The sequence below is a fragment of the Morchella sextelata genome (genome assembly GCF_020137385.1).
Source record: "Morchella sextelata strain SCLS chromosome Unknown scls_2, whole genome shotgun sequence".
NCBI lineage: Eukaryota > Fungi > Ascomycota > Pezizomycetes > Pezizales > Morchellaceae > Morchella > Morchella sextelata.
Window position 1 is genome coordinate 2,513,676 of NW_025408617.1, and position 25,981 is coordinate 2,539,656.

The following is a 25,981-nucleotide window of genomic DNA, read 5'->3' on the forward strand; positions in this document are numbered from 1 at the left end:
AAGCTCCACGTCTTCCCACCTCCTTTCTTGCTCTACTATTTAGCTCCCAATTATCCCAATGAATGGTACCTCACCTACTTATTCAGCTCTCCTATCCAAGGGATCCCCCGCTGCCATCATATAATTTCCAAAGCTCCGGATACCCCAGTCGCTTAGGTAGCCGTTATCTTAAGTTGATCGATTGCTCCATCTGGCTGTTGGTAAATCGGACTTGGAGCCGAGTTATCACCCACCTTTGTGTTCCTAGGCACATCATATTATCGCCACAAGTGTGATTGATTCTGTTTTCTCGCCCCTGATCTGTCCAGTGGTAGCACAAAGTGGTACCAACCTGTTAGGTGCAGGAAGCTTGGAGGCCGGGTTGTCTTGTGCTTTACGTCGACGTCGCTATCCCATAACGGTACCAGTACCAGTACGAGTACCACCTACCTTAGCACTTTAGCACTTGCTACTCTAGCACTTTAACAGCCAGCAGTAACAGCAGACAAACACCCCTCGGCGGTGCAACGGACTGGAGGAGGAAAGGACTGAGAGAGAGAATAAAGGGGATAGAAATTCAAGATAGTTCAGAGCACAGACGGCCCGGTGAAATAAGCAAAGCAAAGCAGGGAACCAGGGGAGGAAAGATCTCATCTCTGTCTCCCACAACGCCTCCATCTTTTCCCACCCACACTTGCTCATACTCGCACCACCCGTTGCTGTATATTACTACAATACCTCATCGTTTCCCCAGAAATCTGCAGCATTCACACACACCCAATCATCCTCTATCGAGTCTAACGGGTCCCCCAGGGCGTACCACAGTTACCAAACAATTGTCTGCGACCCTTGGAGTCTCACCTGTGACCGACCGTGTGTGTGTGAACGAGTGTGTGTGAGTGTGAAAGTGGGTAGTGTGCCACAAGACTTCCCCCATCCTTTAGCATCTCTTTCTATTCCCTCCGCTCCTTGAAGCACTTCACCTGGCCCCCTTCCCTTCATCAATTCTAAGTTGCAGTGGCTCGGATCTCATAATTTTTCCGTTAATCACAAACACTTGCCTCCCATTTGCAGGCCATCTATTAGCAACGCACAAGCCATTTCTTGCGGGTTTCCGCAGTAGAGACCACCACCAGCAGATTCTCTGGCATCCCCGGGACTCTACGCGCTATCGCCAGCAAAAAAAAAAAAAAAAAAAAAAAAAAAAAACAGACCACGATTATCACAATCCCTTCGTTCCCTCTCCCTTTCCTCTCTTCTTGTTTCAGTAACGGCACTGAATTCTCAGAATTGGTCTCAAAAGAAAAGTGTGAAAGAGAAGGAGAAAGAGAAGGAATCAACCCAAATAATATCAATTAAATTTCAAACTGGCGGTTTCAAGCAAAGACGACGGTTCTCCCGCTTTCCAGGTCATTGTGCTAGTGAGATGCCTATCCGCCCCTCCCCCCCTCCATAAATCCGTAAAAATTTAGAGTGTGGATCTGATTGTTTGTGGTTCGGGTATCTGCAGGGATCAGCGGGAGGCCCGAGCGAGAGCAACGTCTCTGGATATTTGATAAGATCTACAGCTACGGCATGGGCCAAAGGTTCGGTGCTTGCTGTAGATGCAGGGACCCATCTCGCGGGGATTATACGAATTCTTGAAGAGCACAATGGCTCATGGAGTGCCGATTCTCCAGGTACTGAGGATGGCTCGGCGACAATGTCGACTTCAGACAGCAATGGAGCGGCAAAAAGACCGTTTCCCTTCGTTGGCGCGGATCTTCCATTTGATACACCGCGTGCAAATGCGGTGTATGTCACCAGGGAACTTGTCTCGACGTATTTAATCACACACCCACACCTGGACCATCTATCAGGCTTGGTAATTAACACAGCATCTTTTACTCAAACCAAATGCCCAAAACGGATAGCTTCTTTACCTACGACAATTGAGGCCATAAAGACCCATATCTTCAACGATGTTATCTGGCCTAACCTCTCAGATGAAGGATGTGGGGTGGGACTAGTCACGTACCAACGACTGCCGGTAGCAGCATCAGAATACGTGGAGGTTAGCAAAGGATTGAGTGTCCAAGCATGGCCCATATCGCATGGACACTGCATGAACACCCACTCGCATCGAGGAAGCATTAGTGCTGGAGCAGAAAGAAGTCCAGGTGGTACGGTCAAGCGTATGTGCGTGTACGATTCAGCAGTATTCTTCATTAGAGACGAGGCAACCAAGCAGGAGGCCATGATGTGGGGGGATGTTGAACCGGGTTTGTTCCATTTCCTGGTGTAGCGCAGAGTCTATGTTGGTGCTGATTCTAGGTATTTTTCTACAAAGATTCGCTATCGCTTTCACCGAGGAATCACCCTGCCTGGGATCAGGCGGCAACAAAATTCCATCAAGGGCTCCTGAGCACCATCTTCATTGAGTGCAGTTACGACTGCTGTCAACCGGATAGAGCTTTATATGGACATCTCAATCCCCCGCATCTCTTGGAAGAATTGAAGGTTCTAGCTGGAAGGGTTGTAGCATTAAGAGCACAGGAAGAAAGGGATAGGCGTAATCACCGAAAAAGAAAACGTATGAGCCAAGGCTATATGGGTGACCTGGATCTCACACCGAAGAGATCGATGAACATAAATCACTTTGAGGGCTTTCGACAGGGAGAGGCAAACCAATACCAATGGAGCCAGGAAAATTCAACAATTGGGGAAGCAAATAGTAATGGAGGTGGGATCTGGAACAGCGATGCGAACAGTAATCGTCGTGTCTCAAAGAGTTCTAAACAGTCGGGAACAAATACTCCGGACCCCTCAAAAATCATGGAATTTGATCAGGACTATCTTTTGCCACAATTATCGCCGAAATCCCTTGGGAATAGAAATAACGGAGTTGATACGGTCAGCATGGCTGTAGGGCAGAGGACACCAGAAGAGATTCCACCCTTATTAAAACAGCACCTACCATCCTCAGCTGCTATATCTGCAGGGATATTGGGACACGAGCCTCTTAAGGGACTTCATTTGGTCATTACGCATGTCAAGGACACCCTCCAAGATGATGTCGATGTCGCAGCAAATATTCTGAGAAGTCTGGAGAGACTTGAAAAGGAACAGATGCTGGGCTGCACATTCTCGCTCAGTGAGCAAGGTGGCACCTTTTATTTCTAAATCGCTGCGTATAACACAACGCACGAAGTGGGAGAGCCTCGGGAGAACCGTCCATGCTTTTTATTTGAAATCGCGGCGACCAATAAGGTATATTTTGGTTAAGCGCACGAACAATAGGACTTTTATCTTGTCTGTGAATATCATCTGTCTTCCTTCAAGTCTTTGTTTTCTTGGTGGTGACTCAAGCAAGTATTCTTCTGGCTTCTTTCTTTACACCTCAACTTTTTAGCCTGCGGTTTGTTAGTATTTTAGTTTTTCTTCTCTTTCTTTTTTTCCCTTTCTTGGTGGCGTTAGGCAATTGCAACTCGACCACCGTTTTCTCCATGTTCCCACAAACTATGCCTACTCTTTCTTGTTCTATCATGTTTTTTATGTTGGCCATAGTGTCTGTTTCGCATATGGAGCGTCTGTTGGGGAAAGCTTTTTAGTCTCCTTTGTAGGGTTGTTTTATATCTTTTTTCGATTTAGGCGGAGAATAAGTGTTGTTTCTTTGGGTTAGTACTGGGCCGGGGTTTAGAAGGTGTGTATTTGTTTGGGATTTGATGCAGCTCGTAATGTTTCTCTTAGGTAGCTCTTGGTCTTGGTTCGGTACATCATGTAGCATTAGGGATGCTATCAAATTTTTCTACGGAGGAGGATGATAGCTAGGATTGTACGATGTATAGGTCATTTTCTGTATATTATATTTTCTGTCTGCTAGCTTTGTATGAACAACTTAATGTTTCCATCTCGTGAGTTGAAACACATCAGATATACTCTACATGCAATCCCCTAGAAATCAAAGTTTAGAAACTACATGTAGTGTTATCGGAAAATTCTAGGACAAAAATGCTTTTACTGATTAAGTATGATTTCCCATTATATGCCCATATAGTTGATTCTAATATGTTAAATGCGTCGGACATGGCCCATACTAGTGAGATAATATTGCCCTAGACTCGAAAGCCATATATCAGCACACTATTGCCATAAACCACGGTTTGCATGCAATTAATGAATTAAACAAAAAAAAAATATCTCAGCACACTTGTTCTCTAGTCCGAGTGATAGGCTGTGAAGCTATGCACGGCTTTACAGAACAAAGTGCTGTGTCGCAAAATCCGTAAACTGACCGCCGCTTTCTAGGCCAAGAAAAATTGAAAATATCCACAAGCTCCCTTCCTGATCCAAATTCCCTGTGATTATGAAAACTAACTGTACTTGGCTGTTTCGCTCTGTGGGTTGACCCTGTAAACTATGTATAGAGTTTCTGTGACAATGGATATTGTCATTTTAACTCGCACGATCTTCTAAAATACCCAAGTACACCTTTTAACTTATGCTCGGGAATTCTGCAGTAGTTCAACCTTTCAGCGATACCTCACCACGATCCCAGAAATGAGATACTGGGAAAGGTTCATTCACATTTCCAATTTTAGAACCGGTGCGGGTTTCCGTCCGTTTTTGTCGTTATCTTTAACCGCCAAAGGTTAGACAGGCCGAAGTCATGTGAGTCGGGGTGACCGGTGTGCCAAATTCAACCGCTGCAGGATGATTGTTAAATTACACCCGATATCATATCGTGATGCTGGATGTCAGTTTTGTTCCGAAATTGAGATGAAAATTTGCGTCAAAAAATTGCACTTAATGAAAGCTTATTATCTTTTGTTATTGGTCTCACCTCGCTGTTCAGCCCTTCATGCTCTATCCCTGAAAAAGGTGCGCCACAGTCGGATCGCCCTATAAGGGTTCTCGCCTTATAGGGGTACAGGTCGGCGGGCTATTTATTTTAATATGTAAACTTAAGGGTAAATCATAGAATATCCGCTATAAGGGTACCGTAAGAATTGAGAAGTTTTTTTCAGTGCAATACCCTTATAGAAAAGGTAGGGTTAGAGATTAATAAGGTGCAGAAGTGATGATGAGGTAGTATTTTCTTCTGTGCGCGTACTTGTCAACCTACTTAGTATAACTAAAGAGTAATCTTCTCTACCTTCTAAACTCTCTGCACCTGTTTATTAGTCTGTATCCCCTCTATCCGTTGTGGGATGGCCATTCAAAGTTTCACCGCTCCCCTCCCCTCCGATCCCTCCACTCCCCTATGTTATCCTAACCCTAACCCTCAATCTCTTATAAGGGTTCCTTCACTATAAGAGTACTACTTCGCGCCATTTTTGTACCCTTATAGGGCGATCCGACTGTAGTCTGATCGACTATTTTACTCCGGGTTGGGTTTGACGACGCCCAAAACAATCATAAAGTAGAGCCTTGTAAAGTTACTGTAGCTAGTCTAAAGGGTACGCCGTCGGGAACCTCGATCGGGAGCAAACAAGACCGTCAGACAGAATTAAAAAATCAGACAAGTAGTGGGGCATATATACATATATCTTCGAATTCAGAAGAAAGAACCCTGAAAGAGTACAATGTCCAAAAATGATCGCACATTATAACCGCTTTTGACTTCACCTATGGTTGTGTATACATCAAAAACTCATTATAGCGCGTATCCAGATGGTGAAAGGTCCCTTATAGTTGTTAAGATAGAGTGGTGCAGTTACTTAGCAGACGTGCGGTGGATGGGACTGAATGGTGATGGCCCACTGCAGAGTTGGATCAAGCCATATATGCCAGGCGTAGCATGTATGTGTTCATTGGTTGTCTCAAGCGAGTGAGGCTTTGTGATTCAAACTTGAACCGGAGGTTGTGTCAGGGTAAGCCAGAACCTAGAGATAGCCCAGTTCCCTAAGTACACCCCCACATAAAACCTGAGGGGAAGCAAGTGAAAACGAAATATTTTAGCTATGATCATATGAAAACGAAATGAAAGACAATAGAGGTAAAATGACGTACATACCCGAAATTTTTGTACCACATCTACTCAGAACCCGGGCTACTTCTACTGTCGTTCACGGGCCTGTATTGACGGACACTTGGTATTGACGGACAAGCCAAAAGAGAGACAGCCAAGCCCAGTTTTGCCTTCAATTATTTGTCACCGTCAACACCCAGTGTCCGTGAACGACAGTACATGAGTTATATACTTGCAGCAGGTAACAAGTACCCGAAAATGCACGTCCTAATCTGCAATTTCCATTGGAGTAGAAGTCAAAAACACACCAAAAACTTGCAGCTGCATATTCGGGTACTTCAGGACTGTCGCGGGTACAATCCACCGGTAGATCCAATACATACATGTACATACAGGTAGATCTATATGTAGTTACAGCTAAAAACATCTACACGCGACTCGACTACGGTATTTATCATCTCAACCTAGCGGAATACAAGCAACATTAACCCATCTCGAAACCCTGGCAGAAGCTTTGGACGACAGGGATTAACTACGCCCGAGTGACACTCTGTGTCCAATAGAGCCGCATCAAGACAATACTTGGGGTGAAGAACTCCAGAAGACCCCAGAACCATGATCCTCCTGCATGGCCAGCGCGATTTTAAACTGGTCCTATTCTTCCCAGGTGCACATTTCCCGGCAAGGTTATTCGGGATTGGTACTGTAGGTACTTAGCAGGAAAGAGGATAGGGAAACAAAGTAGAGTAGGTACTCTAGAGTACATATACTCGTACATGTACTTTGGGTGCATATCTGCGCCTTCAGTATGCGTCGCGGAGGTTAAAGCTCAAATGATGGACTCTATGTCGGAGGGAAGAAGATCTTCTCTATCCGAGAACCGATGATCTCCATAAAATCTTGGAAATCGCAGCCAGGGCCTCGTTGTGCGGGGAGAGTGAATATGTTGCAGGCAGAACACCTCACACCCCAAGAAGGAAGTCACCCCTCAAATTATAATTAGTCACTAGGCCATCTTTCTTTGGTTGGTGTTGTGGGAGGAGGCTTTAACAAGCAATCCTACAAGACGAGACGAAGTTCCCGCTATCCCTGCATACTGTACATGGTACATACGTACCGTTGCTCCGCATACAAGAAACCAAAAGCTCCACAAAGTCCAGAACGAAGTGAAGATCCGGCTACAACACCAGGAGAGGAGGTTACAATAAGGACACGATTAAACATCACCACCGCGTACCCAAGGTATCGAGAACTCATCTGGACACCACCGAAGGCGCTCATAGGTTCATACCTGCTATAATTCGTCTCAACCACCATTACCGTCATCTCCACATCCAAATCTCAACCGCGGCTCAAAGCCCAGACCGTCGTTTTACTCAGCTGTGCATTGTCCATCGATTCTATTGCTTATCTCCCTCATTTCTACATATACTGTTGTAAATACCCTCTCTTTTTACCCACCCCCACCCCCACCCCCTCACTACTGATCATCATATTTACTCTTCACCCGTAGGATTATTAATCTACACAGAGCAACACAGACTCTCCGTCTCTATTAATACTGCTAGGGGATCTAGTACATCAACCCGTACTATTTCATCACCATGGACGACCCCGAGCTCCAAGCACGCCTCGCGGCTCTCGACTCGGAGCTAGAAGAAGGGGACATTACCCAGAAGGGATATGAAAAGCGCCGAACCCTACTCCTCGCGCAATACAACTTGCCTCTCGAATCCCCCGGATCAACAAGCCACAGACACTCCTCCTTTCAAGCCCGTACAAGCTCCCAATCGCCCTTCTCACGGAATGACTCCAACTCGCCCCATTCACCGAGGACCATGTCGATGCGGCCCGAGTCAACTCATAACCCTATAACGCCTACATCGATGAGTGGGCACTATTCCAGCAATATGAGCAGAGCATCAACACTATTATCGGCAACGCAGGGTTGGGAAAATGGTGCCGGCGGTGGTGATGGAGGGCAACGGCAAGGCTATATTCATCCGCTAGCACCTCAACATCTCCGAAACCCTGGAGGCTCCAACAGCTCTGTATCTACGGTTCCTCAAGTATTACCCCACTCCCGAGACAATTCAATCTCTCTTCAGCTGCCAGGAATGCACGTCCGGAATCCTTCAGATAACTCTGGAAATGGAATTTCGAGTCAGCGAGATAGCTACGGCTACCCGCAGCAACAACAGTTGCAATATGACTACAACAATCTTCCTGCGGACTATCCATTAGGCGGCAATGTTGGTGGTGGGGCCTCTCCTCGGGAAAACACAATGGCAGGATATTTCTCCGACTTCACGGCACAGGGTTATGCAGGTGGAGCGCCCGAACAAGGATATACACAGAATATGATGAACAGGTACAGCGGAGAGCCTGGAATGGGGCCGCCATTCTCGCCGTCTGTTACAATACCACCACCCATGCTTTCTTCTGCCGATCTCCCCCCACCAGGCGCAGTAAACTATATGCTCCCGCTTGAACCTCGAGATGTTCCATTTGCCGTACACGATCCTCACAATCCCAATATACCAATGTCAGGATTCGATAACCTTGCTGCCGTACTCCGCCATCGTTCCAAGACAAACCCAAAGCAGCACGCGTACATAGTACTCGACACAAAAGGAAAGGAAATGGCCGCAATCTCTTGGGAAAAGCTTGCCTCCCGTGCCGAAAAGGTCGCACAAGTAATCCGCGATAAATCAAATCTTTACCGTGGAGATCGGGTAGCATTGGTATATCGTGATGTCGAAGTGATCGAGTTTGCTGTTGCCCTCCTGGGTTGTTTTATTGCTGGAGTAGTGGCTGTGCCAATCAATAATCCAGAAGAGTATCAAAAGCTCAACCACATTCTCACCAGCACACAAGCCCATCTCGCCCTTACAACGGACAACAATTTAAAGGTCTTTCAGCGAGATCTAACAACCCAAAAGCTCTCCTGGCCTCGTGGAGTGGAATGGTGGAAAACCAACGAGTTTGGTTCATTCCACCCTAAACGCAAAGAAGATGTTCCGCCCCTCCAAGTCCCCGATTTGGCTTACATCGATTTTTCCCGCTCTCCCACTGGTGACCTCCGTGGTGTTGTAATGTCTCATCGAACCATAATGCATCAAATGGGGTGTCTTTCAGCGATTATATCTACTGTTCCTGCCGATAACAGTAAAGATACCTTCCACCCCTCCCTTCGCGACAAAACCGGGCTTCCTATGTCCGGAAGAGCTATGGGTGAAACCCTAGTGTCTTACCTTGATCCCCGTCAAGGAATTGGTATGATCTTTGGTGTTCTTCTCGCTGTGTATGGTGGGCAAACAACAGTCTGGCTGTCACAGGCAACTGCTACCACATCAGGTCTCTATGCAAATGTTATAACCCGATATAAGGCTACCCTTTGCCTAGCAGACTATCCGGCGTTGAAAATCGTGGCCTACAACTATCAAAACGAGCCCATGGTCACTCGTAATTATCAAAAGAAGCTTACAGTAGATTTTTCAACAATTAGATTCATGCTCATCGACGCTCTTACTGTCGACGCTGAGTTCCACGAGATCCTTGCGGATCGTTGGTTGCGGCCGCTGAAGAACACTCGTGCAAGGGATGTTGTTGCGCCAATGCTCTGTCTACCTGAGCATGGTGGTATGGTCATCTCTATGCGTGATTGGCTAGGTGGCGAGGAACGCATGGGTTGCGCTCTTTCACGGCCTGAAGAGCATGAAGACGAAGATTCTTCTGGAGGCGAAGAAGAGGAACGCCCTGGGGTAGGGATTAATGGATACTCCTCTTTGTTATCTGGCGGTATTGCGAGAGAAACGGGAAAAAAGGTTACTGAGCTCACGGAAGTTCTGCTGGACAAGGAGGCGTTGAAGACGAATGATGTCATAGTCCTCGCAATTGGCGAGGAAGCACAAAAGAGGGCAGGCGATCCAGGAACAGTTCGAGTGGGAACATTTGGGTATCCTATTCCCGATGCTACCCTCGCTGTTGTAGATCCAGAAACATTTCTCCTCTGCTCTCCGAATGTAGTCGGTGAAATCTGGGTTGACTCGCCCAGTTTATCAGGAGGTTTTTGGGCACTACCGAAGCAGACAGAATCCATCTTTCATGCGCGTCCTTACAAATTTGAAGAGGGCAATCCAAACCCTGTATCACTTGATCTAGAATTTCTACGAACAGGTTTGTTGGGGTGTGTGATCGAGGGCAAAATATTTGTTCTAGGATTATACGAGGATAGGCTAAGACAAAAGGTAGAATGGGTGGAGGAAGGTGCAGAGGGAAGGGAAGAGTTTAGATGCTTTTTTGTCCAGCATTTGGTTGCTTCCATAATGAAGAATATCCCAAAGATTTTTGATTGGTTTGTTTCTGCTTCTCCTCTTCTCCGACGAGTGGGCTAGGTAGGGTTCAACAGACTGATTGTGGTGGAATAGTTCGGCGTTTGATGTGTTTGTGAACGACGAACATCTTCCAATCATTTTATTGGAAAGTCAGGCCGCGTCGACGGCACCAACGGCAGCGGGTGGGGTGGCAAAACAGTTGGATATCGCGTTGCTGGATCAGCTAAGTGAGCGGTGCATGGATGTACTCCTTGAGGAGCATCATCTTCGGGTATACTGTGTTATGATCACTGCACCCAATACTCTACCCAGAGTTCTAAAGAATGGTCGAAGAGAGATTGGGAATATACTGTGCAACAAAGAATTCGGCGCTGGCACTCTTCCTTGTGTGCACGTAAAATTCGGCGTCCACAGAGCGGTCCTCAATCTTCCCATCGGAATCGATCCTAGTGGTGGTATCTGGTCCCCACTTGCAACTCAAGCTCGTCAAGAGATTCTCATGCTGCAAGAAAAGCAGTATTCCGGGGTTGATTACCGTGAGGTCGTGATCGACGACCGAACATCAACCCCACTCACAAACTTTTCATCAATTGTCGACCTACTTCAATGGCGTGTAGCTCGTCAATCTGAAGAGCTCTCTTATTGCACAATTGATACTCGCGGTAAGGAAGGTAAAGGCGTTACTTGGAAAAAACTAGATACGAAGATCGCCGCTGTGGCGAGCATGATGAAGAATAAATGGAAGATCAAGAGCGGTGACCATGTAATCCTCATCTACACCCACAGCGAAGACTTCGTGTATGCGATCCATGCTTGTTTCTGTCTTGGTGTCGTTGCAGTTCCACTCGCGCCTCTAGATCAGAATCGGCTGCCCGAGGACGTCCCAGCGCTCCTACACATGATTAAGGATTTTGATGTTAAGGCCATCCTCGTCAACGCAGAGGTCGACCATCTTCTCAAATCAAAACCAGTGAGTACGCACATGAAACAGACTGCCGCGGTCTTGAAGGCTGCAATTCCTCCAATTCACAATACTGCCAAGCCGCCAAAGTCAAATTCTGGATGCCGAGACCTTGGATTCACGATGAAACCGGCGTGGGTGCAACCGGGATTCTTAGCGTTGGTGTGGACATACTGGACACCAGATCAACGAAGAATAGCAGTTGGGTTAGGACATGATACGATAATGGGGATATGTAAAGTTATGAAGGAGACATGTCAAATGACAAGTAGTAGGCCAGTTGTGGGGTGTGTGAGAAGTATCAGCGGAGTGGGCTTTGTGTATAGTTTGCTTATGGGTGTTTTTGTTGGTACGTTCACTCCCCAGGTACATCGGGGGCCTACGCATCCCAATCATGGGGCGGCACTCGGACATATATCATTGACTTACTAATCTTGCCCTTGTGATACAGGTGCACCGACGTACTTAGTCTCACCAATTGATTTTGCCCAGAACCCACACAGCCTTTTCTTAACCTTATCGAGATACAAGATCAAGGATACTTATGCGACGCCGCAAATGTTGGACCATGCGATCTTGAACATGCCGGCAAAAGGTTTTACAATGCATGAATTGAAAAATATGATGATCGCTTGTGAAGGGAGACCTAGATCCGATATATGTGAGTTGACCATTATCTTATTCTAATTTACGCGGACACGGCCTGACTATAGGCACAGTCCAGAGAGTTCGGTTGCACTTCGCCGGTGCTGGGCTGGATAGAACGGCTATCAACACCATATACAGTCATGTTCTCAACCCTATGATTGCTTCACGATCATACATGTGTATTGAACCTATTGAGCTTTGGCTTGATCCTAAAGCACTTAGAAGGGGCTTGGTATACCCTGTCGATGCGGATACATGCCCAAATGCTCTCCTCGTGCAGGACTCCGGTATGGTCCCGGTATCGACACAGGTTGCTATTGTCAACCCAGAGACATCTCTACTTTGCCATACTGGTGAATATGGTGAAATCTGGGTCGAATCTGAAGCATGTGTTAAGACCTTCTACGGATCTAATGATCCGTTCGACGTTGAGCGATTCAATGGAAAAACTGCAGACGGTGATCCGAGAATAACATATGTGCGTACCGGAGATCTCGGGTTCTTACACACTGTTTCACGGCCCATCGGGCCGGGCGGCGCGCAGGTCGAAATGCAAATTCTTTTTGTGCTTGGTGCAATTGGAGAAACTTTCGAAGTTAACGGGCTAAGTCATTTCCCGGTGGATATCGAGTATTCAGTTGAGAGATGTCATAGAAACATCGTCTCCACCGGAAGTGCGGTATTCCAAGCAGGCGGCCTCGTAGTAGTGTTGGTTGAAGTGAAGGTCAAATCGTATCTAGCATCCATGGTACCAGTCATTGTCAACGCGATACTTGACCAACACCAGTTAGTTGTTGATATTGTGGCCTTTGTGGGTAAGGGTGACTTCCCAAGGTCAAGACTTGGAGAAAAGCAACGGGGGAAGATATTGGCTTCATGGGTTCAGCGTAAAATGTCTTTTACCATATCCACCTTCTTGTCCAGACGATGTACTAATTTTATTTTTCTTCAAAGGCGTACAATTGCACAGTTCGGCATTCGAGATACGGATCGCTCTGTGGATCACCATGACCATTCAGACAATATGGGCGGTCGACCATCAACCGTATTAGATCGAACATCAACAATAATGAACGAAAAAGCACCGCAATTAAATATCAATCTCCCCGTTGAGTTAGCAGACAATGAGTTAAACTCGCCCGTTGAGTTGCCCACCCATTATGGTAACCACTCGCCCACTCCAGATGAAGGTCGAAGTGAGCATCATCAACAGTGGACAGAGGACAACAGCGGATACGGGATAGCAACAAGCACAGCTGAGCCGACGCCGCCACCAAAAAGTAGAAAACGCCCGTCGATCTCGTATGGGTCTACAAATGAGGGGGGTTTAAGGCCATTAATGGTTGTTGGGGCTGAGGGAACAGACAGGCCGCATAGCGACTACGATCAGTATCCAACAGAGGCAATCATGCATATGCAGCTGAACGACCCTGACACATCAAATTATGGACAGGCAAGATAGTTAGGAGTTATATAATTATGGAATTGTGATTTGAGAAGTTTGGGTGGTGTTTATTTATTTATAAAATATTTGGGGAACTGGGGTTTTCGTCCTCTATTTCTAGGTTGATCGAGCCTGGAAATATTTTTATTCGGTTTTAAAGCTTACATATTTAATTTCTTATTTGCTGGCGGGAAATCTGTCTTTTACATTTGTCTCATGATTCTCATTGAATAAGGCGATGTGTGCTATGCATATTGAATGGATTATATTTATCGATCTAGAGAAGTTGCCTATTTTTCACTCAGGCTTTTTTTTTTCTAATCGCATCGACTTGTATCGATCGACTCATGTTCTAGGGCTTAAATGTACTTTTCACCTGGAACCAATTTTGATAGTATAAACAAACTAAATTTAATTGAAAATCGTAAATTCGTTCCTAAGTACTGTACTCAGGTTGATAAAGGCTATGCACTATGGCAACAAACTAGTACAGAATAGCCAAAAGGGTATAAAAAACAGTATTACCCCAAGAGTTTCGAGCTAAATTAATATAGAAAAACTAAAGAAAAAGTAAAGAAATTTTTATAAAAGCAAAGAACAATGTCGCTAAAAAAAAAATCATTTGCGTCATAAGATATCACTCATCCCTAATAAGCACTTTTAGAAACATATTTAGTCATACAACTCTTCAACCTCCATATCCCCACCATCGTTTCCTGATTCTATTTCTTCGTACTCCACCATATCCTCATCTTCTTCCACGTCACTCTCATGGTTCGGCAACACCTGTATCCTTTTGTGACGATCCAAACATATCCTTGCCGTCTCTCCATCTCTAATCGCACCTCTCAATAATAACACCGCTAGCTTGTTCAACACCTCTTTCTCTATGACCCGATTAAGTGGTCTTGCACCATATGCTGGACTATAGCCTGCTTCTCCCAGGAAATCTTTGGCAGCTTCGTCGACCTGGAGCGTGACATTGCGGTTGTTGGATGCGAGCCGCTTTTGGATGTCAGCAAGCCTGAGATCCACAATGCGGCGAATCTCCTTCTTCGCGAGTCGGTTGAAAATGACTACGCTAGAGATACGATTCAGGAACTCAGGAAGGAAGTGTTGGCGTATTGACTCCATTACGAGCTCCCTGGTACCTGGATCGATTCTACCGTCTGTAGAACTTGACTTGGAGGTGATGTACTGACTCCCCAAGTTACTGGTCAAGATAATTACTGTGTTCTTACCATCCACAACTCTGCCTGTAGAGTCGGTGATACGTCCATCATCAAGAAGTTGGAGCAGAACTGTAAGGACTTCCTTGGCGGCTTTCTCTACCTCGTCGAATAGAAGGATTGAGAACGGACGACGACGAAGAGCCTCAGTCAGTTGGCCACCGGCGTCGTGGCCGACATATCCTGGCGGGGCACCAATAAGACGGGATACGGAGTGCTTCTCCATGTACTCAGACATGTCGAATCTGATCATTGACTTAGGATCATCGAACAAGAACTCAGCAAGAGTCTTCGTAAGCAGCGTCTTACCCGTACCGGATGGCCCACAGAACAGGAAAGAGGCGATCGGTTGGTTAGGATTGCTGAGACCTGACCTACTGAGCCGGATAGCGTTGGCAACTGCTTTGACTGCCTCCTTCTGCCCAATAACTTGCTTCGTCAAATATTTCTCCATGTTCAACAATTTCTCCTTCTCTGTTGTTTTTAACCTCGTCACTGGGATGCCCGTCATGCGAGCCACGATCTCATTGATTTGTTCTGGTCCAACGAGATCAGTCATGAGAGGATTACTCTCACCACCATTGGCCGCGTTGATCTGTGCGTCCAATTCTGATTGAGCTTTCGCTGACTCCAACTTGGCGATATATTTCTGGAGTTCTGGAATAGCATAGTATGTGAGATCGGATGCTGTGGCGTAATCATTGATACGCTCGGCCTGCTCAAGTTTGGCGGTAAGAGCATCGAGCTTCTTCTTGGCTTCCTGGAGCTCGTTGCTACGGCGTTTCTCGGCTTCGTATTTCTCGCGAAGGGGCTGAAGTTCCTCCATAACGTTTGCGGCTTCTTGCTTAGCGGCCGTAAGACGAGCTTTTGAAGCCTCGTCTTTCTCGCGCTCTAGGGCGTGGATCTCAATCAAGAGCTGGCGATGCTTCCGCTCTAGAGTGTCAACAATCTCCGGTGCGCTTTCCCTGGTGACTCGGACTGCAGACGCAGCTTCATCGATCAGGTCAATTGCACTGTCAGGAAGGCGTCGGGCAGTAAGGTATCGACTAGCAAGGGTTGCAGCAGCAACGATGGCACCGTCAGAGATAGTGACACCGTGGTGGACTTCGTATCGCTCCTTGAGACCACGGAGAATTGAAATGGTCTCTGGTACGCTCGGCTCCGGTGTAAGGACTTGTTGGAATCGTCGTTCGAAGGCGGCATCTTTTTCGATATATTTGCGGTACTCGGCGAGGGTTGTAGCACCGATACAGTGGAGCTGTCCTCGGGCAAGTGCTGGCTTCAAGAGATTTGCAGCGTCCATTCCCCCCTCTCCTGAAGAACCTGCACCCATGAGGAGATGGATCTCGTCGATAAAAAGAACAATCATCTGATGTGAGTCCTCAATCTCTTTCAAGACTGACTTCATTCGGTCTTCAAATTCACCGCGGTACTTTGTACCTGCCACGAGGGCTCCCACGTCGAGGGACAAAAGTTTGCAGCTATAACCATAGTCAGTATAGGTGACAATGATTGTATGTGGGGGTGCATGCAACTCACTTTGCCAAGTTAGCCGGGACATCAGCGTTAACTATCCTCGTTGCTAAACCCTCCACTACACTAGTTTTACCCACACCCGGCTCTCCAATCAACACCGGATTATTCTTAGTCCTCCTTGACAAAATCCTCACAACTCTAAGGATTTCTTGCTCTCTTCCAATAACAGGGTCAAGTTTTCCCTCCCGCGCCTTCTGTGTCAGGTCGATACAGAACTTATTCAAACTCTCGCTCTCGATAGCCTCCTCGTTCTGACTATCCACCCTCCTTGTACCCCGCAGCCCGTTTACGGCGTTGTCAAGCAAATCGACCTTGGGGATCCCCGCCTCGTTCAGCAGCTTAAGGATCGTACTATCCTGGCCAAGAGCCATGATCAGGTGATCTTGCGCTACATAAGAGTCTCGTTGAATCTTTTGGAGCTTCTGTGCATCCCTCAACACTTTACTGAAGGATGGCGAGGGGCTGATATGGTCTGGCGGGGGGTCTTGCGATGGCATACGAACGAGCGCCTTTTTGATGCCTCGCTCAAGTGTCTGAAGGTCGCCATTTGCTTTCTCGATGACTTGTTTGAATAATGAAGGAGATGCTGATGGGGCAGGGCCTAAAGGGGCAGCATTTTCATCTACTGTTGGTCCTGCAAGGAGGGCGAATGCAAGATGGATTGGTGTAATCTACAAAAGGGTTAGAAAAGCTTCCACCGTAACTTGGATCATGGGGGAAATTGTATTTCTTACCTGTGGGTGACCATATTGTGTTGCGCACTCATGGGCATCGGAAAGAGCCTTTTGGGCTTTGTCAGTTAACTGGACACTTCCAGCCATTGTTTTCTCTGATTACTTTTGAGTTTATAGATAAATCGTAGCTTTGAGCTGAAATTTCCCAGATTTCGAAGTTGTTACAAGCAGTGTGTGATGAGACAAACAGCGAAGTATGAAGGGAACAGAGAGGGGGAGGGTAGATTTATAAATGTTTGGTAGCTAGGGATGTGCGGTGTGGTTAACTTTGAATTCACGGCTCGTGAAGTGGGGAGACCTCGAGCCCTCCACATTCTACAAGCATGATCGCCAAGGCACTCGAAGCTTCCTGCGGATTCTCCAGAATGCTAGAAAGTAGCCTTGGTTTAGTATTGCTCTAACCATATTCGGATAACCATGATTAGTAATAAGTGCTTCCCTATGATGACATGGGTAAAACGTCATGGTGCATTATCGTGCGATAAGATTTCAAATGTTTACGAGTAGAATAATATTATAAACATTTCTAGATCAGATATCGATCTATCTACGTTGTGTAACTAGTAAACTCAAAACTGTTTATCAAACTTCTCCTGAGACCAAGAGTATTTGCTCTGAAACCGGCGCGGGTAAGGCTAGTAACCTTCACAACCCTCGAATACTCCCTGAAATTTGTACGTCTATAGAATATTCCATGGAGCCGAGATGGCCTAAGCCCCAAGGTGCCTGACCACATGTCTTGACAAGCCAATTTAACCTGGCTCGAACTTCCCTTTTAATTCCTCAGACAGCTACGGTCGTTGGCAGATATATAGTACATAGCGGTCCTGGCTCTAATTCGTTGATGCGTCATGAGAAATCACTCACCATCTTAGCCTCGAGCTATGTAGCAAGCAGCTGTGCAACGAACTATAATCCCACACCAGCATATCAACGACGATGTTCTATGGGTGAAATACCACAATAGCCGCAATTAAAGGTTTGGTTCTGATGGAATTGTAGATTTCTCCGCTCCGAATCTTAGTCTCGCGCCAGACTCCAGAGTGCTGAGGGTTAGGGGTGCGGGTGATATTCTTTTTGGTTTTTGGCGCTCCTCCATGGTAATACTGCGAGGATTGTAAAATTCGGTATAATGCAGTCTAGAGCTGCATCATGTAAGGCACAATTGAAAGATGTCGTCCCATAATTATATATATTTACCCTCGCCGTATTCTAAAAACTAGGCTTGTATGTACAATGCGTCAAATATACTCCAGAGGCCGCACTATGTACTATTTTTTTCATTTTATAGTTCAAGTACTTCTCGTCATTGGGGTTGGTGCTAAGTGCAGGCGTTGTTTCCTCACTTTTTTCCCGTGGGTCTACGTTAATAATTCCGAAAATGTGTTTTCGATGCTAGAATCCGGTTCGTCTAGCTCGAAAATGGAAAACATGTGTTGGGATCTAAAGCCTTTGCATTCCGCTGTTCTTCAATCTGGATGATCGGAGCCATCAACCCATCAATTCACTCAGATCATCGAACACGACACTGAATTATTATCAACAATCTTTAAAAATAGAAGCCACAATAATAAAGTCACACGTGGGGCTGAAACCCTGGCCCGCGCTTGGCAAAAAGCTTAGGCCAACTGAGCCACCAGGTGACTCCAACTCACCGGCGTTTGTCCGTGCGTGGTCTATTCCAAATCACGAACACAGAACACAGGCGGTGCATCGCTTAAGCCGAGTGTGATAACGGGTTCTGCGGGGGGTGGGGGTAGTTTACATAAAATCAAAATCACAGTCAGGATGCGGTTTCTAGACCAAGCACAAGGGTCTACGTAACATACTCAAATACTTGTCAACGAGGACGGACGCACATAATATATCCATACTTGGTTTTTCAGGAAGACCGATCAAGAGCCTTATACAGACATGGCGCAGCTGGCGAATCCGGGGTGCGTCAAAGTGAAAATAGGGCTTTCTTTTACATCGACTACGAGCGCCAGAATCGGAGATGGAGGACTTGGCTCCTCGGATCTGGTGATGGGAGTTACTTATTCTGCACCACTTTCATGGCAATGGGCAAAAAAACGGTTTACCATTCCGTTCGCACCTCAAATGCAGCTACAAAGAGTTTTGCGCTTGACGGAAATCTACATACATCATGTCCACTGTTACTAAATATGAAGGTCGCAACTTCATGAATTCAGTTTACGCAGTCTGAAGGATTCGCGTTCGCTTATGCAAGTTTTGATTCGCGTTGCGATATGATACATATAGTACATGTAGAAGGCTACATAGAGTAAAGCACCGTGTTACCAGCAGTGTATGGTATATATTCCAATCGATATTCGAGCGCTCGAGCGGGGAAACGGCACAACGCTGCAGCATAGTTGACTTTCTTACTGTGTACCTACATGTAATCTCTTAGCCTAAATCATAGAGAAGTAGACGTATCATAGTAATTGGTCGGCTACTAGAACCTCCCCAGTGAATTTTCTGCGCTGAGAGAGGCCGCGTTGTTAAGGTAGAGAGTAGACATATCAACCTCTAAGCTTTCTTCAAAGTCGTTGTCTGCATAGTAATGGTTACTGATCCGAATTACTAGATATAACTATAGAATTACTACGTAAGTAGGATCATCATGATCGCCATGTACCTTGCCGACGTCCTGCCCGAATGTTATTAAGCTTCTGTGAGCTTCATTTTGGGTTATCAAGCAACCTCACCCTGGACGGATGCTGCCAATCAATCCCAGCCCTATGGTGTAACGCACCAGCGCAATTTCTCAACACCACCAACCTTAGAATCATAATCTTACATAGTCTCCATTTTCCCCATTTATGTGCCAGGGATAAAATAAGGTTTCGGGGCCAGGTCTATATTTGCAAGACCCCTAATCCAGCTGCTTCGGGTGAATACGCCAGCCACTGGGGCAGTTAAAAGCCCCCGTTTCGGAAATAGTTCTAGAAGATAGATAAATAAGTTTATGATGCATGTGCCCACCCCTGGTCTACTAATTACACAGCCACGGTGGATTTCGATCTTTTTGGCGTCTACCCAATCGCACAGTAAGGAGCGGCCTTAGCGCATGCTTACCGCCTGCTGTCTGTAAGCACATGGCACGAGCTGGGAATCAGAACTACAGCAGCCAGCCCTCAGCTTTGATCGGTAATCTTTCAAAGAGAATGGATGATTATGATAAATAAGAACGAGTAGCGCCAAAGTGTAAATCCTTTTCTACTACATTGCTCACCCACACACACAACCTCATCAGTTCTCCTTTATTATAAGGGTTTGGTTTGCTTGTATCCTATATCTGTCTCTGTACCGAGTAAAGCTTCTATTTGGATAGGATATATATCGTCTATACTCATATTTCCCCTTCGAATATCCAAACAGTTTTACTACTTAACTCCAAGAGCAGTCAAGAATATATACTACTCGTCTATCAATAATTACCTTCCAAAATGCGTATCCCAACCATCCTCCTCGCGGCGCTCATCCCGCTTCTAGCCTCTGCAGTCGCCCTCCCGGAGTCATCCGACTGCACTACAGGCCCAATTCCAACTACTACTACGACTAAAACAGTCTATAATGATAAGCGTACTGCTACATCAGACTGTTCAATTCCAACCACCACAATCACCAAAACCGTCTACAACGACAAGCGTAACCCAACTTCTACGTCATCTGCACCAGCTGCAACATTCACCGTTAAAGTCGGCGGCTTGCAAGGGAATGTGATTGGGGGAACACCCATCCTAAAGTACGACCCCGAATTTATCGATGGCGCCAAAGTTGGAGATATCGTGGCCTTCCAGTTTTTGGCAAACAACCACACGGTCACCCAGGCTGATTTTGCGGCGCCTTGTGTGCCAAAGGCCGGGGCTTTTGATACTGGTTTCATGCCCAATACGGTATGTTATAATTTAATATATAAACTTTTAGACTCATTCGACATCATACTAATAATTACTCTTGGCATATCATAGGCAAACACGCTTGGTGCGGTAACAAGTTTTTTCACAGTTAAAGACACCAACCCGGCCTGGTTTTACTGCGCACAGCCTGGAAATGGTAAGCCCCATTGTCAAGCCGGGATGGTATTCGCCATAAACCCTCCCAAATCTGGTGACAAAACACTCGACGCCTTCCGCTCTGCCGCCGCGCTTGTTCCTGTACCATCCTCCACCCCTGCCATCGCTACTACAACTACCCCATCTGTTGCTAGAGCAACATACATGGTCAAGGTTGGAGGACGTGGAGACGACGGGAAGCCAATCCTCAAATACGACCCCGAAACAGTCAATGCCAAGGCCGGTGACATTGTCAAATTCAACTTCCTACTCGCCAACCACACTGTTACTCAGTCAAGCTTCGACACTCCATGTACCGGCATAGACGGAGGTTTCAAAACCGGTATTCAGAGTAACCCTGGAAATGTGGACGGGTTATTTATCAAGGAATTTGTTGTGGTTGATGACAAGCCGGTCTGGTTCTACTGCGGTTTTGGGGCCCATTGTCAGGCTGGAATGGTTTTCTCCATCAACCCTGGCAACAAGTTTGATGAGTTCAAATCAAAGGCAAAGGCATCTCCCCCCAAGAATGCCACAGGCGGTAGCGGTGGTAATGGTGGAAATAATGCAACCGTAACTGAACCAGTAACCCATATCGTCATCGTTGGAGGGCTCAGCAACGACGGAAAGACACCAATGCTACGATACATGCCCGACAATGTCATCGCCAAGCCGGGTGATAAGATTCTCTTTGATTTCAAGGCGGCAAACCACACAGTGACCCAGAGCTCTTTCGAGCAGCCATGCCAGGCTCTGGACGGGGGCTTCAAGAGTGGTGTTAGGATGAACCCAACCGATATCACTGGGCTCTCGACCTTCCAAATTGATGTGAAGGATGATAAGCCAATCTGGGTGTATTGCGGTGTGGGGACGCATTGTCAGAAGGGGATGGTATTTGCGGTGAATGCTGGTAACAAACTGAGTGATTTCCAGACCGCCGCGAAGAACTCGGCTCCAACTTCTTCGTAGGGTGGTGAAATTTCTTACTTCATATAGATTGTTTTAGAGGTGATATTTATTTTAGAGTTGAGCTTTGGGGGGTTGCATTATTGGCGCTTTAAATCTGGTCATAGTTTTTATTTGTAGTCATTTTCGTTTGAAGCTTCTTATCTTTTTTTTTGGTTCTCATGATTATGTAGTGGCTACTTTGGGGTCAACGTTAGGATATACAATTCACGGTCGTTTATGAATAGAATATAATTTCTTTTTGTTTTTCGTCAATGAGAAAGGTCATTCAATCGATTTAAAGAGGTTAAATTTCCCTTCTGGTCGTGATTTCCCTGCAGTACCGATCAGTTATAAATTAAAAGATACATGTAGTCCTGATACTCATTTACCGTTCTAGGGCTCAAGAACATAATGGTAGCAATTTTCAATCATGAATATTATCCAAGCTAAACTATCTCGAACCTCAATTGTTCCATGGATCCAGTTAGTATCCTCATATGGCTTGAAATATCAATGAGTATACTATGGTTTTTGACCAGCTTAGTTTTCTTAACAATGGTCGTATGTGTTTAGGTATTTCTTCACAGGAGCTCACTCGCTAGCTTCCTTCCGAGCTAGTCCGGTTTAAGGAAAGAGTGCTATTCTCGGACCAGAGGATCTTTCAAGGCGTACTTCTAACTTTTAGGATTATTTTTAATCCATTGATTTGCAAAGGTCTAGTAGGCTAATGCTATTACTACACATGTAACCAGCTTGTCGACCCTAAATATGGATCTCCTCGATTTGAGTCATCCACTGTTTGATATGTGTCATACAAATCCAACTTAAAACTATGACGCTACATGCAACTGCATTCTCTCGCACTCAAGAGAAATTTCTGCGGTAGCGAGGATCTTATCTCATATTATAATTCGGATAGCTATAGGTCAATTAATGAAGTAATCAATCAATCAATAATTCGGATAGCTGGTTCATGAGCTATCACTCGCAGATCACGCTAGCACATTACACTATTACTATTGATTGATTGATTAGGTCAATAAATTACACTACTACTACAAAGTTACTCTGAAGATTTTTCCCCTTTCATAATTCAGTACCCCCCTTATGTGAGGTGTACATGCTAGGCCATCAATTTTAGTGTTCAACTCAGTTGATATTGTGTGCAAGAGTATTTGACCTTGGTAGTTATGTCTCTAGTTCAGTGCTAGCACATTGAAGAATTCTAGAAGCGCCCGTAGATACTATTGGGGGGGGGGGGGTATCTGACCAGCTGGGCTACCAATTATTACCGGAACGCTCCAGGTTTAAACTCAGCGCGGTACTGGCGCTAATATGGTTGACTTAATACTTAATCTAGCATAGGAGCATTGGTAGATCCAATATCGAGATGCTCTTGATGAGGTCCATAATATAAGTTTTTTACGTGGTAGATCAGACTGATTACTAATTTTTCGATGCCCTTTGCTAGGGTTAGTACGTTTTGAACAGATCTACTTACAAGTTACCCATACAGTTTAAATCTGTGGATAAGCTACCTATATCTAGGCTCAAGCAATGATTACTTAGCTACGATCAGTGGTCGTGACGAGCTTAGGTTAAAATTATATAATAAAACAGACTGTCTCTGCATACCCTTCGAAAAGTCTCTAGTCATGTGCACGACCGCCCAGAAGTGCTAGTATAACGACCATCGACCCCGTGACGCTCCATCTAATGCATATAAATTTATCTTAAATTGCGAACCACGAATACTTCATGAGCTCTATTATTTTTGCACATCCTCCTCACAAGTGAGCTATAATCATCAAATCTCACTCGCCATTCCCGCACCAACCCAAAAAGGAAACACACGCGGGTCTTGGCAGCCCTACCAACTGCCTCCGTTGCCGAAGTTTCCGCAACACACCCAGCTGCCATACAAACCAGACGGTAAGATCCTAGTAAGAGTCCCTGTCGCTCCGAATATATATGATTATCCTCCCGGTTCATGATTCCACCTATGCCGTCGAACATGTTTAGAATCGCACTAACAAAGTGATACAGGCGCAAAGAAAATCCGAAGACAGACGGGGTGCGACTAGAGAAGATGTGCTTGTATGAATAGGACCGTGACCTGTCGCAGGGCTACCATCACCTCTGGTACTCGAAGTCTTTAGTAATGCCGGTTTCTCCGTACACGGATTTCACCAAGCTTAGGCCCTTTTGAGATCTTAGGTCCAAGAAGTGCAACTGGGAGTACCGCAGATAGAGACTATCTGGACCCTTGGATATAGGTAGCCCTCAGATATTTCTGAAGGCCAGCGCTTCCCAGACAATCAGCAAAGCAAGCAAACTTTAAATTATGAATATGCGGGGAAGATTAAGTCCCTGAAAATCCAAACACCCAAAACAGAACCCTGTACTCTGATAGAGAGAAAATATAAACATGCCAAGAACATGTCGGGCCGACCCCCTTCTTGTCACTCCACAGTTTCCTCGGAGAATCAGACCTCATTTCCAATTGATTGGCTCTCAAGTGTAAACTTAGGGTTCTTTATTCTTTAGATGTCAGTTACCGCGGGGGGAAGAATGCATCACCCGATCACATTCTCCCACACCAAAGATGTTAGCAAGCTATAATTGAATTAATGAAACCGGATCCTATTAGGCCCAAAAACCACAATCGTTTGATATATAAACAGAACTTTAATAAGGACCAAGGAACAATGCGATCAACAGCAATTTTGATTCCTATCGTACCATGTTAAGTTATTAGGGCATCCAGAGACTAAATTGTGATGTGGCACCAGTCACAAATAACCAATTGCATATATAGAGAGAGGGTCGTTTACCATTCGAATAAACTTACTGGGATTCCCCAAGCTCACAAAACGATCATAGTGTAGGGTAAGTGTTATATATATTGATAAGGATAATACAACAAGCTTTATTACTAGTTCATAAAAGCCCAAGAGGCATTAATGCGGTGATCTTTTAGTGTCTGGCGAGTGATCAGGAGTGATTAAAAGCCCATTTGAATTATCTTCGAATAACTGCACTTACGTGTAGCCCTCTAGTACTAGTCAGCCCCAAAGATGTTGCTTCACAGCTAATTTTTGAGCACAGTGAAGCCTAGGTATTCCTTCTAGAGACAATTCAAATTCATCCAGCTCCGAGATGTGTGGTCATTCGCAACGCAATACCATTTTCCGGTTACCTGCCAGCCATCACCATTTTGTAGCTAAAATTGTCTTCAACGCCCTCCGGGAGAAATACATATCTGTCCCGTGCCACCTAAATCTTATTTCCCAAATATTTTTTTGTGGCGTTAGCCCCCTTGTTTGCCTGCCAGAATTTGCTTTTTCCTTCCTCACTTTGTAGCTTCTCTATTTTTTTTGCCTGCAGCCGCGAGTTCAGCCGAGATCATCATACCAGTAACCGGAAGTTTTCTCTGGCCCTTTCCAGATCAACCGGCAGCGTATTGCCTGCATTCGGAGCAGGTAAACCTAAAGAACCCGTTCCTGATAAATAATAGCTCTTACTTGCCCCTAAATGCACACTGACGAATCAATTAGCTAGTAGACATAATACTACACTCCCAAGCTGAAGGTTTTTTTCCTTCAAACCTTTTTTCAACTGGGCTTGCACTGGCTATCCATGAACAGTGATTTAAAAAAACGACTCAGAATACTTCGTGCGTGCTTGCGTTCTTTTAAGGCTTCGTTTTGCTTTGTTTCAGATAACCGGCAAGTTCAACATCTGGAAAAAGATTTCCTCGACTCAGTTTGTTACTGCTGGCTCAATCCAGCGTCGCCACCCGCAGGAGGGCAGGCAAGAAGGAGACACGGTATTTATGCAATGCAGTCCATTCTATTGTTTTGTCCCGAAAAGGCAATGAAACATGTCTTCTTGAGTTATTCCGGCCACCTCTGAAGTGGGTAGTCCATCCAAAAAGGCTTTTCGTCGCACAACATTAAGGCGAAGTTTCGGTGTATGGACCTTATATGAATTCGATCATTCGGCCGCCCGGGAGATGTCCAATATTGAACAACGTTTTTAATGAAGAGGACCGTGCCCACACATAAATCCGGGGACATGTCTGGGCATGTCTGCCATTAACAACCCCCACGACGGTGGCACGACCCTTTGAAACCCACAGTAATACTTGCAAC

The 25,981-nt window shown here is 45.7% G+C and overlaps 4 protein-coding genes across 4 annotated transcripts; 3 read left to right on the top strand and 1 right to left on the bottom strand.

The window, feature by feature from the left end:
* Nucleotides 1-1,681: 1,681 nt before the first annotated feature.
* On the top strand, nt 1,682-3,141 carry H6S33_005928 (uncharacterized protein; the record flags this gene model as incomplete). The annotated part of the gene is made up of 2 exons (XM_044837328.1): nt 1,682-2,240; nt 2,309-3,141. The coding sequence occupies 2 exons, from the start codon at nt 1,682-1,684 to the stop codon at nt 3,139-3,141; spliced, it is 1,392 nt and encodes a 463-aa protein (XP_044699237.1).
* A 4,392-nt stretch (nt 3,142-7,533) lies between these two features.
* Nucleotides 7,534-13,337, top strand: H6S33_005929 (uncharacterized protein; the record flags this gene model as incomplete). Its single annotated transcript, XM_044837329.1, has 5 exons — nt 7,534-10,286; nt 10,360-11,576; nt 11,679-11,888; nt 11,947-12,769; nt 12,830-13,337. The coding sequence occupies 5 exons, from the start codon at nt 7,534-7,536 to the stop codon at nt 13,335-13,337; spliced, it is 5,511 nt and encodes a 1,836-aa protein (XP_044699238.1).
* A 654-nt stretch (nt 13,338-13,991) lies between these two features.
* H6S33_005930 (uncharacterized protein) lies at nt 13,992-16,905 on the bottom strand (the record flags this gene model as incomplete). The annotated part of the gene is made up of 3 exons (XM_044837330.1): nt 13,992-16,029; nt 16,088-16,755; nt 16,819-16,905. The coding sequence occupies 3 exons, from the start codon at nt 16,903-16,905 to the stop codon at nt 13,992-13,994; spliced, it is 2,793 nt and encodes a 930-aa protein (XP_044699239.1).
* Nucleotides 16,906-20,270: 3,365 nt separating this feature from the next.
* Nucleotides 20,271-21,848, top strand: H6S33_005931 (uncharacterized protein; the record flags this gene model as incomplete). The annotated part of the gene is made up of 2 exons (XM_044837331.1): nt 20,271-20,720; nt 20,796-21,848. The coding sequence occupies 2 exons, from the start codon at nt 20,271-20,273 to the stop codon at nt 21,846-21,848; spliced, it is 1,503 nt and encodes a 500-aa protein (XP_044699240.1).
* Between the last annotated feature and the right edge of the window lie 4,133 nt (nt 21,849-25,981).